The 11,378-nt window shown below is 56.4% G+C and overlaps 1 protein-coding gene across 1 annotated transcript; it reads right to left on the reverse strand.

The window, feature by feature from the left end:
* Positions 1-3,081: 3,081 nt before the first annotated feature.
* Positions 3,082-11,085, reverse strand: N4bp3 (NEDD4 binding protein 3). Its single transcript, XM_021212847.1, has 5 exons — positions 10,686-11,085; positions 5,913-6,260; positions 5,160-5,672; positions 4,266-4,520; positions 3,082-4,139 (listed from the first exon to the last, which is right to left on the reverse strand). The coding sequence occupies exons 2-5, from the start codon at positions 6,228-6,230 to the stop codon at positions 3,612-3,614; spliced, it is 1,614 nt and encodes a 537-aa protein (XP_021068506.1). The 5' UTR covers positions 6,231-6,260; positions 10,686-11,085; the 3' UTR covers positions 3,082-3,611.
* Between the last annotated feature and the right edge of the window lie 293 nt (positions 11,086-11,378).

The following is an 11,378-nucleotide window of genomic DNA, read 5'->3' on the forward strand; positions in this document are numbered from 1 at the left end:
GGTCTCAGTAGTGACTAAGTGCTAGAGCTTTGAACTTGTCACTGACCTGACCTAGAACCAGTGCCCATGAATGGCTCAGAATCAAACCATTCCCCAGGCCTTCACCTTAAAGCTAGACTGTGGAGGAGCCTGGTCACCCCTGCTTCCATATTCTACCTTTCTCACCCCTACCTTCTAGGGTTGGAGCCAGAGCAGTCTGAAGTGGAATGGAGGTCACAACCCAGCGTTGGCAATGTTCACAGCCCAGTGGAGTCAGGCAAACCAACAGTTAGAGCACTGGGGGGAAGACAGCAGTGGAGGGGCTCTGCAAAGTTCCCTTTGAGAAGCAACACACAAGTGCTGGCTACCTCTATGTGGGACCATGGAATCAGGACTCCACTAAGGGAGCCCAAGCTACCTCCCCAGTCAAGCTCAGGATCTACCCTCGAGCCCCTCTTCTTCCATTCCCCAAAGGCTCCAGAAATTAGTCTCCTCCTCCTATCAACTTTGGTTTGGGCCGGGACAGTGGTCTGACCAATGAGCCAAGAGCTGCTGCCAAGATCACTGAAGTTGGAAGGTCCTAGAAGGCTGCTGGCATCAAGTACCAGGCTAAGAGGAAGAAACGTTGTGTGAGCCGGAGGGATCCGAGGCAGAGAGCTGGGAACAGTGTGAGATATTAGATTTCCACACAAACGGCTGGGCCAGGGGTCTTCCAGAAGCAACAGGGATGGGCTTCTCTGGTAGCTGTGACAGTGACTTCTATGACCAACTGGCCCCAGAGCCACCCAGCCTGCTTGGGGACCAGGGAACTGGTTTGCCAAGGAAGGATGAGCTAAGAGATCTGGTTCTGGGCCACCCTCCCCCTCTACATCTGGGCCTGGCCCTGGTTTCTGGCACCACTGCCAAGTTTTGGTACCGCCCACCCACCCCCGCTGGCTCTACTGGCCAACCCAGGTCATAATTGCTGGGTGGGGAACTGCACTGTGGAGTGGGTACACCAAAAGGTGGGCACGTGGGCACCTGGCCTGGCTGGCTTCTGGCCCTGCTGAGGAAGTAACTCAGACTTTAGGCTAACAACTGACTTATTAGGGGAGACCTTCTCGGGACCTAGTAGCCCAGGGACTCATGTTTGCAGGGACCTATGAAGTAGAAGTGGGTATCATGGTCTGTGGGGTTTAGCTTGCCTAACCCCCCACTTCTGATGGGAACCAGGGCTCAGGTGTGGACCTCTGTGTCTGAAGCTACTCCCAGAGGACTAGCTAAGATGCAGGGTCTACCTAGTGTTACCAGTGCAAAGGGCTGGAACAATCAGGAAGAAATGGAAGGGAGAGGGTCAGGAAGCGAGCCTGGCTTCCACCCAGGAGCTGGCTTTTAGAGCCAAGGTGCCACACACACCCCCTTGGACACACCTACCACCCCCAAGATCATCTACACACACCTGCCACTCACAGATCATAAACACAACATCCTCACACCAAACAACACACACGCCCAGTCCTCCACCCTAAGAAAGGTGGGGCCCATCAGTCAGATCAGGTGTCACAGGCCACTGCTGAGCATCTAAACCGGGCCACCTACTTGCTGGACCTCAGAGGCTCACAGACGGGGACGAGATCAAGAGATCTGTGACAATTTGGAACAAAGGCTTCTTGAATGGTTCCAAGGAAGGTAATGGAGGCAAATAAATGGCTGTGTTTAGTTGGGCTGGCGGGTCTCTGTGAGTTCAAGGTGATCATGGTCTACATGGTAAATTCCAGGACAAGAGCTACATAGAGAGACCCCGTCTCAAAAATCAAAATAAGAAAAATGGCTATTAGACCCTCCCTCCCCTTACTCAGAGCAGGGAAGTACCCTGAAATTGCCTTGTGTCCCCAAGACCACCATTGCCCAACATAATACCAGGCAGACAGTACGTCTGTGGTAGCTAAGTAGCTATTCCTATCACACATCTGTGACAAGTGGTTTCTCTCTAGAGGAAGAGAGCCCAAGTGGGGGTACAGGCCTATAATCCCAGCGTTTAAGAGGCAGAGGCAGGAGGATTTTGAGTTCAAGGCCAGACTGGGCTATACTGGGAGACCCTGTCTATCTAACACAAGGAAAAGGAAAGGCAGCAAGCTAGAATCTCTACAGGTCAGTCTGGGCTACACAGTGAGTTCCGTCCCAGTCTGGTCTACAAGCCTACAGAGCAAAACCCTGACTCAAAGGAAAAGAAGAAGAAGAAGAAGAAGAAGAAGAAGAAGAAGAAGAAGAAGAAGAAGAAGAAGAAAGAAAGAAAGAAAGAAAGAAAGAAAGAAAGAAAGAAAGAAAGAAAGAAAGAAAGAAAGAAAGAAAGAAAGAAGGAAGGAAAATAAGAAAGAAGAAAGCAGGTAAGGTAGGTGGTGGGCCAAGGAGGTGTCAGCTGCCATCCGTCTCTAACCCAAGGGGAACAAAGCCCATAGGATGCTCGCCGCTGCTAAGGTAGGGGTGTCTGAGGGTTCGGGGACCTGGGATCAGCTTTAGCTGGAAGCGGAGATTTAAATAGGTCAGCTTGGGCCAGCCTGGTCTACAGAGTGAGTTCCAGGACAGCCAGGGCTACACAGAGAAACCCTGTCTCGAGAAAAAAGAAAAAAAAAAAAAAAAGGTCAGCTTGGAGTGGAGGCCAGTTACAGAATGAGGGGCTCTTTCCCTAGATCTTTCTAGAACACAAAGCAGATCTAATGCAAGATAAAATACCCCACCGGCCTCTACCGCTCCTGGAAATGACCAGAGTTCCTGCACCTGCCTCTGGCCCCCATGCCACGGAGGGAGGGGCACACCACAGCTGGAGGTGGCAGAGCCCACGGGAGCTTTTACATATTACAGAGGAAGCTCTCTTGAGCTGGCTCCAAACCCAGCAGCTGCCCGGACACCCAGGGTCCAGACATCCCACCAGAAAACCACTTCATGTTCTGCAAATGCCTGTCGACCAATCCTTTTTTGTTTCCCTGGCATTGTTTCTTCTCAAACATCTGATGGTGTCGAAGAAAGCGCTTGCAGCCCACACAGCAGCTAAGGCCTGTGGGGGTATGGAAGCAAGGAATAACATTCCTCCATTCTCAAACACATAAGACCAGAGACTGCAACGGGGTATATTCTTTCCATTATTGGGACCATAGAAGGAACTACAGCCTAGGTCCAAGGCCTGGAACACTAACCATCCAGGAGACTCTGGATTCAGGCCAAGGACAATCTTATCAACTAGGCCTCCTCATAAAAAAAACGTGCTTTTTATTCTGGAGGAGGCCAATCTTCCCACCCCTGGCTCCTTCCATGAAGACCTCAGGCCAGGTCACCTGCCACCCTCCTCCTCTCCTGCCCTTCTGCATCTTGGGGCTGAAGCTTGGACGGCTCCAACCTACTTTGCTGGGCCACACCCACTGTTGGAAGCAGGGCTAGGCCCTCCCTGGGTGTGGTTTACTGCCAGCAAGACTTTGCCACAGCTTTTGGAGCAGGCACCCTATCCATCCCGTTGCCCGCCGGAGCCCTCCACTGGGCGGGTGTCCCATCCCCGATCTGGCCTCTACAGATTCTGCCTCCAACCAGTGCAAGGGAGGGGCCTGCCATCTCAGGGTATCTTCTGACTGTATGCCCGCTGTCAGCACACTTGGCGAGCCTCAGATCTTGGAGGACTCCAGCCGGGGACTCCAGGATGTAGGGGGCTCCCGCAGCAGCCGCAGCTCGTGTTCAAGTGCCTGGTTGCGGCGGTACATGTCCATGTAGCTCCCTTGGATTTCTCGCTGGTAGCGCAGCACCCTCTCCTTTTCCTCCTGCCAAGTCTGCCTCTCCTGCTCGAAGCGCAGAGCCTGCTCCTGGCCCCGAAGCCGCTCCTGCAGCAGCTCTGCCCTCAGCTGCTCGGCCCCTTCCCTGGCTTCGCTGCCTCCTGCCTCCCCCAGCAGTCCTCTGCTCTTGCAGTCATCCGTCTCGCAGCTGCCTGGGGCTTCCTCCCGTGGCGCCTGCTCCTGCAGGCTGCGCACTGCCTCCCGCAGCCGGGCTAGCTCAGCGTCCTGAGCCTGGGCTTGTGCCCGGCTGCCCCGAAGTTGCGTCTTCAAACTGAAGATCTCTGCCAGCTTCTGTGCCAGCTCCGCCTGGGCTTCCCGAAGCTGTTGTTTCAACAGACTGATCTCCGCGGTCTTCTGGCACACCTGGGGGAAGGGACAAACCTTGAGCAAGGGCCAAACACGGTGTGACACTGGGGCCGGCTGTCTGATGGAACAGAGCATGGGACCAGGACAATGAGACAGAAGGGGATGCCTCAGATGGTGTCCTACCTCCCATCGGGCTTCTTCCTCTGGCCGGGCATTGGGGTCAGCCTCCATGGAGGACCCAGAGGTCCGAGGCTCTGGGGCCAGGCCCTGCTGAGCCCGCAGCTCCTTGCGCAGGCGCCGCTGCTCCTGTTGGGCCATAAAGAGCTGCAGCTGGAGGTTGCGCTCGCTGCGCTCGGCTTTCTGGGCCACCTCATGAAGCCGTTCCACGTACAGACGCTTGAGCTCAGACAACCACAACCGCTGGCGTTCCTCTAGCACCTGCAGCGGGGAAGAGGAACTGGTTAGCAGTGGGCACAGCCTCGCTCAGATTTCCATACTTGGCCTTCCCCAGAACAACGTTCATTTGTGCCCATAGCCAGTCACCATCAATGTCTTAGGCACCTAGGCCACACAGATCCCGGCGTCCTGACCACACGTGGTTCATACCCAAACAGGCTCTCCGCAGACAGTGTTCCTAATACATGCAACTCACAGAAACAATCTCCCTCCGTCCTACACAGTTCCCAGGCAGGACCAAAGGGGCATGGAATCCCTCCATGTAGTTGAAGGGTAGCTAAGGCGAGCTGCCTCTTTCTTTTCAGTGGTGAGATTCGAACTTAGGGCCTCGCACATGCTAGGCAAGTACTCTACCACTGAGCCATACTGCCAGTTTACAGGCGGTTTTTGTTGGTTTGTTTGATGTTTTCTCTCTTTAAGCACAATGGGAGAAAGGACCCCACCAGGGCCATATCCTCTGGTCTCATTCTCTGCTGCCTCTACCACACAACCGGCCCCCAATATCAGCTTAGGCCTCGCTCACGGTTTGTCCCTACCTCAAGTTATGCCAGATGTCAGAAATGAATCTGGTCCATACACCAATGCAAGGGACAAAGCACTCCAGGGCAGGGGTCCCCTCACCTGAGTAAAGGAGTTAGAAACGTCCTGGTCACCAAGGTCCCTCTTGAGCTCCTCACAGGTCTCAGGCAACACGGCCACCTCTTCAGTAGTGGGGCAGGAGAACTCGTAGGGGGGAGGTGGCTCGGGCAGGCAGCTCAGGACCGCCAGAGGTCCAGACTCCTTGGGGCTCCTTGGAGCACGGTCCAGGGAGCCTCCAAGGTGATTAATGTGGCCCAAGGAGGAGCTGAAGGGGCTGGGGCCAGTACCTGGACTACGGCCAAAACTACCCCCGCTGGAAGAGTCCGATAGGCTGGGCTCAGGGCCACCTTCATCTAGGCTGAGAGCGTGAAGCAACTGCGCACGGGCCTGACTGGCCCGAGGTCCAGGGCTCAGGGGCGGGTGACAGGCCAGTGTGTGCAGGCTGCCGTTGCTTCGCCACAACTTCTGGCCCTTGTGGGCTGCCAGGCTCTGCATGGACAAGAAGCCTTTCCCAGAGCCCACAGGAGGCTTGAACACAGAAGGACGGATTCGGCACTGTCAGGAAGAGAGTGTAGGTGTGAGCAAGGTTGAGTTGGCCACTTTTTTCTACCTCATGCCCCCAAAGGCTCTAGGGAATCCCCTCTGAGAATACAGGGTCGTGTCACAGAGAAGCACTGGTCAGGCGTCAGACCTCTCACACCTCACTCTGCCCCATCCCACGGTCAGGGCCTCCCAGCTGGCCACCCGAGCAGCACAGTCTCTGAGTTGGACCCAATTCCCCGAAACGCAGATCACCTTGTCAAAACGACCCCGCTCAGGCAGGGAAGTCTTGCTGAAGTCACCAGCCCGAGGATGCTCCCGGTAGTAGAGGGTGGCATAGTCTGGCTCGTTCCGAGGGGCTCGCTTGGTGGTCTTGCCGTCTTTCTTGGGGAGATGCAGGTAGCTGAAGAACTCTCGCTGACCCAAGCCTTTCCGGAGGAGCCCATCGGGCTGCCGGGAGCCCCGGGAGCCGGCCAGTGCGGCACGAAGTTCTTCAGGGGAAAAGTCCTGCCGTTCCAACAGGCTGCCTACGCTGCCCATGGCAATGCCAGCAGGACCCGAGGCTGTGGCCATGAAGGTTCAACAGGGCACGGGCAGCTGATTCTGGGAATCAGAGGGTTCCATTAGTGGCAGATGGGCACTCAGTACCCGAGTTCCCAGATGCACTAAAACCAGACACTTGCCATCTGTAAGCAGCTCGCTCTGCCCAGGCCCGTCAGAAGCAGATATGTGTGAACAGAATGGGAGTCACGGGATGGCAAGAGACGGAAAGGGTACACCGACTACTGTCAGACGGAGTCTAAAGCAAAGGAAATGGGACTTCCACGGGGACACCTAAAGGCACAGCTCCCAGACAGGGGTCTGAAGTGGAATGTAGAGGCAAGGCAGGAAGGCGAGGCCCTCAAGTAGTAGGGCAAGGGCCTTCTTCCTAGGAAGGAGCCAGCAAAGGGCGGAGGGTGGCTCGGGTTTTGTCTGACCTTGCTTACTTCTGATGGGCTCGAAATCAAATTTGGGGGATGGGGGAGGAGCAAGAACCCAGAACCAGAACGTAGGAGGTCTGTCCTTTTGGCTTCTCTAGGTGGGAAACCCCTCTTCCCTCAAAGGGTCAGAGGTCCCCCAGGGAAACATCTGGAGTGGGTGAGGTTGGGGGTAGGCGGGGTACAGCGGGAGGGATACAAACAGGAAGGGCCCAAGGGGAGGAAGGATGGTGATACACACAGGAAGGGCCTAAGGGGAGGAACAATGGCCTCTGTTTCCGGAACAGGTGTCCAGGTCTAGGCAGTGACGGGAGACAGAGGGAAGAGAGGCAGACAGGCTTTATAATGTCTAATGTCGTGTTCTGTTGTTAGGTACCACCAGCCAGGTTCACAGAACCTTGTGACCTTAGCCATGCCTAACCCATGTGAGCGGTGCCCTACTTCAGGAGCAGAGAAGCTACGATAGTCAGCATTTATCATGTAGAGATGCCAAGAGCACGGGGTAAGATAATGTGACCAGGTCTGGCCCGAAGCCACAGTCAGTACAGAACACCAAGGCTGAGCTTAACCACACACTCCAGCTCCATACCACGGGACCAGACTTCTGAACCGTCTCCCACATGTTCTGGGGCCCAACTCTCAGGAGACGGGTGTGTGCGCCACACCCACTGCCCAGCATACGGTAGGTGCAAACAACCCGCAGTGAATGGCACCTTTTCTGCTTCCCATCCACCCACACACAGCTGCTCCCAGTGCCAGGCAGATGTCTGGCAGGCAGGCTGCATCTGGGAGTACCCACCGCCACCCACCCACCCACCCACCCAATGAGCTTCTGGGACACCCACTCCCACCCCAAAACAATGGGGGTTAGGAGGCTCCATCCTCAACCATTTCCAGGTTTTGTGTTTGTGGAAGACAAAGCGCTCTCTGGGAGAGGGAGGGAGGGCAGCCTGGTCCCCACCCCCACTCCACAGCCAACTCTACCCTAGGCAATAAATAACTGGAGTGGCCCGCTGTGCTCCTGAATAACACACCACTCAAGGTGGGGGTGCAAGTCTGAGTTTGGACACCCAGCCCAGCCCCATATGAACAGTCAGACCCTTCTGTGAATATCTCTAGGACTGCTGGAGCTGGGGCTCTTGCAGTAACATGGCATTTTGCAGGCGTCTCAAGGAGACTGTGGCGTCAGTAGCCCTTTTTAAATTTAACTCATTTATTTATCTTGGGTCTTGAGACAGTGTGCTGAGATTAAAGGCGTGTGCTGACACCCCCAGCTCAGTATCCCTTTAAAAAAAGGTAAGCCCTTGGAGGCTCAAAAAGATGGAATGACCTACCTAAGGTCACAGAGCTGGTCAGGATGAAGACTCACGGGATCCCAGCACCAGGACTGCCAAGTGTCTAGGAGGACTCAGGATGTCACCCACAGTCAAAGGAACTAGACCTCTGGGTCACCTTGTCCCCCCCATTCAACACTGCCTCACCTTGACAAGCCCACCCAGTTAGACAGACATGACCGCGTGTGAAACATCCAGTTGCTCCTCAAGGAACAAGATCTAGTCTCCAGCCATCTCCCTGTCTCCCTCTCCAGTCACCTCTGTCAGGATAACTGACAAAGAGACAGCGGAGGAGAAAGGGCTTTGTGAACTGGTTAAGTCCTGGATGCCCGCTGGGGACAGTGCCAGAATATACCCATCGCACCCCAAACACACAGACCCTCACTTTCCTCTGTACGGTCACTCGCTTGCAGTCTCATGAGAAACAACTGACACTATGTGGTACCCACGAAAGGCTCTCGGGTCTCAGGGATGAACCGTGAGCCAAATTGGGCAAATGGCCTCATACAGAAAACAGTGTCCTGTGGACAAATGTATGTTACAAGACCAGAGTGAGAGACAGTGCTGTCCAACAATGGACAAATGGCTTATACAAGGTCACCCACCATCTACCCAACCAGGTCTCAGCAGCACTGTCTGCTCCACCTGCTGGGCTGAGGCCAACCCAGGTCTCAGTTTGGCGGCTAACCCTTTTCCTAGAGAACCCAACCCACCTCTGCCCCTCCCCCAACACACACGCATTCCTGCCTTCCCGTTGCTTAGGAGCCTTGGGATTGCCTGCCTGGGCCAGGGCAGCTGTGCAGGCTCTTTGGCCAGTGATTTGGTGTGTGTGTGTGTGTGTGTGTGTGTGTGTGTGTGTGTGTGTGTGTAGAGGAGAGAGCTAGCGAGCTAGCAAGAGCCTTATAACCTCTGGGAGACCAGAGCAGAACAGAAAGTGGGGGTGGGGGTGGGGGTGGGGGTTCCCACCAAAAGCTAGGGCTGTGCTGCCACAGTAGGGGGGTGCCTATCTTAATGCCCAGGGCTCTGTAAGGAGCTGAATACACCATTACTCATCCAGCCACAGCAGTACCCCTTCATTCCTGTCTCCCTCTGGCCCCAGGATCAGCCAGCAGTGCAGAAAGCCTCCAATAGAGGTACTTCAGGGATACCCAGTGGGGTGCCCCAGCACCAGACCCTGGATGCCTCCTCAGAACACACCCAGGAGGTGGAATGATGTGCCCAAGGTCATGTTCAGCAGTATGGGAGGCAGCTTTCGCTGCATTTCCTTCAGGTTGGGGCACCTCATCCTCCCTGAGGCAGGAGTTACAGTTCAACCTAAACAGCCATTAGTCCCATCAGAGTGCCCCAGGGGAGGGTCACACCACCTGCTGGAGGGGATCAGCCCTTCTGAGGGGTGTGCCTGCAGCTGCCACAGAGGAATGACACTGGAATGTCCCAACTCCAAAAATGGGGACAGCCTGAGAGGCAATGGGGGCGGCTGGCATACCCTACCCCCTGGACAGAATTATCTACATTTGCTCTATGTACAGCGCTTCAGTGTTTCTGAGCTCTTCTATTTCATAATGTCACATCATCTCCACACTAGTTGGTGGAGCACGGCATAAAGGACCCAATCTACACATAGGGAAACTGAGGCTTGAAAGAAGGAATCACACGCTGAAAGAAGATTCCACGCTGAGAACCAATCTGGATTCCCACAGTAAAGCCCTCTATACTACACCCAGCTGTCCCAGCTAGGGGTCACCTTCCACTAGCATACTCTGCTGTCTACGTAGCCTGCCCAGCCCCCCATGCTTGTTTCTCCCAAGGGCAAGATTGAGAGGGATGGAACTTAACCCCTCCCCCCTCCCAGAGATCTCTCCTGCCCGCCCTGGGGAAAGAGGTAAGAAGAAGAAATAGTGGAAGTGGCGCTGGTTTTGGGACTCTGAGCTCAGGAAACTGCTAGAGGCGGTGTCGGGATCTAGCTGGTCGCTTTCATTCACAGTCTTGCACATACACACCCACACGCAGCCAGTCGGCAGAGAAGCCCTGCTTGTGAGAGTCTGGGAGGAGGCTCATCTCCAGGTCCAGGAGGGCCTCCCGCCTCTGCTCCCCACCAAGGACAACCATGCCCAATCTGTATCTTTGGGTTGGGTATGTCCCAAGCCCCCATCTTAATACTGAGATACCTTAAGAGTCCAGGTCCTTACTTTTGTCAAAGGCTAAAGTCAGGACTGGAACAGAGTCCCAGACCTCGGGACGTCCCCTGTTCGCAGGTACCCAGGTGAGGATCAGACAAGGTAGGGGGCTGAGGCAGAAAGAGGGTACCCTGAGGGCGAGGGCAGGTGAGTGATGTCCCCGGGAAGGCGGCAGAGAAGACAGGTTGGACATCCCGGTGGAACTGCGCCCAGGAAGGCTGTGGGGAAGCGAGGGATCCCAGAACTACCGGAGGCCCTCCGAGCTATCCAGGGGGCGGGGTGGGGTGCACGTCTCCCGCCCGCCGTCTGTGGGGCCTGCTTAGAGCTGGTGCAGGGGGCGGAGGCCGAGGTCAGACTCCTGCGCCAAGGGCGCCTGCCCCTCCTAGCTGCGGCGCGGGGATCGGGGCGATGCTCCACGGAAAGCGCATTTACAGCTCAGCCTCGTGCGCGGGAGCAGAGGACACCGAGGCGCGCACAGCATCCTGCCAACCCCCGCCGGGTGTCCGAGAACGACCTCAGCGACCCGCCCTACCCACTTACCATGCTGGCGCCGTGGATCCTAGGGCGCGCTGCAGTCTCCAGCTCGGTCTCGAACCTTTCTCTTCCCAGGCTCTTCGGGAACGCGCGGGAGCCGGATCGGCGGGCAGGGGACGCACTGGGCGACACTCGTCGGCTGGCCCCAGAGACGGAGGGAAAACCCGGCCTGACTCACTCGCGCGGCGCGAGCCCCAGCGCCCAGCCCGGCCCCCGGATGTGGGGGGCGGGAACCGGCACCGCCCCCGAGCGACCTGAGCCCCGCCCGGGCTCTCGGATGCTGCGGGGCCGGGTCCTCACCGCTAGCCGCGCACGGTGCAGCGGCCACCCCGATGCGCGCTCGCTTGCTCGCTCGCTCACGTGCAGCAGCTCCGCAGACCCCAGCCCGGACGCGGCTCTAGAGCGCGCGCCGCCCGCCTGCTCCTCCTCCTCCAATTCGGGGCCTCGCCCGCCTCACCCGATTTCCTTCCAGAACCAGCTTCCAAACTGGCTTGCTGGGATGGGTCGGTCAGGTCTCTGCCGCCTCTTTCTCAGGTAAGCGCCACTTTCCTCGTTTGGGAATAAACCCAGGAAGTGCTCTAAGAGCAGAAGAGGTGTAGTAGGCGTTGACCGTAGTTAGCCGCTGGACTTTTATTTTGGAGGGAGGTTGGTTTGCCTCCGCAGCCTTCTAGGGGCGGCAGGTTCAGATGCCTGTAGGGG

The sequence above is a fragment of the Mus pahari genome, chromosome 14, assembly GCF_900095145.1.
Source record: "Mus pahari chromosome 14, PAHARI_EIJ_v1.1, whole genome shotgun sequence".
NCBI classification, from domain to species: Eukaryota; Metazoa; Chordata; class Mammalia; order Rodentia; family Muridae; genus Mus; species Mus pahari.

Bases quoted from the DNA above. Each gene is read 5' to 3' on its own strand.
- N4bp3 (XM_021212847.1), bottom strand. From the start codon at position 6,230: ATGGCCACAGCCTCGGGTCCTGCTGGCATTGCCATGGGCAGCGTAGGC. The intron at 5,673-5,912 runs GTGATCTGCGTT...TCTTCCTGACAG, and splicing joins AGCGGGGTCGTTTTGACAAG to TGCCGAATCCGTCCTTCTGT. The intron at 4,521-5,159 runs GTGAGGGGACCC...TCCCCGCTGCAG, and splicing joins TTTCTAACTCCTTTACTCAG to GTGCTAGAGGAACGCCAGCG.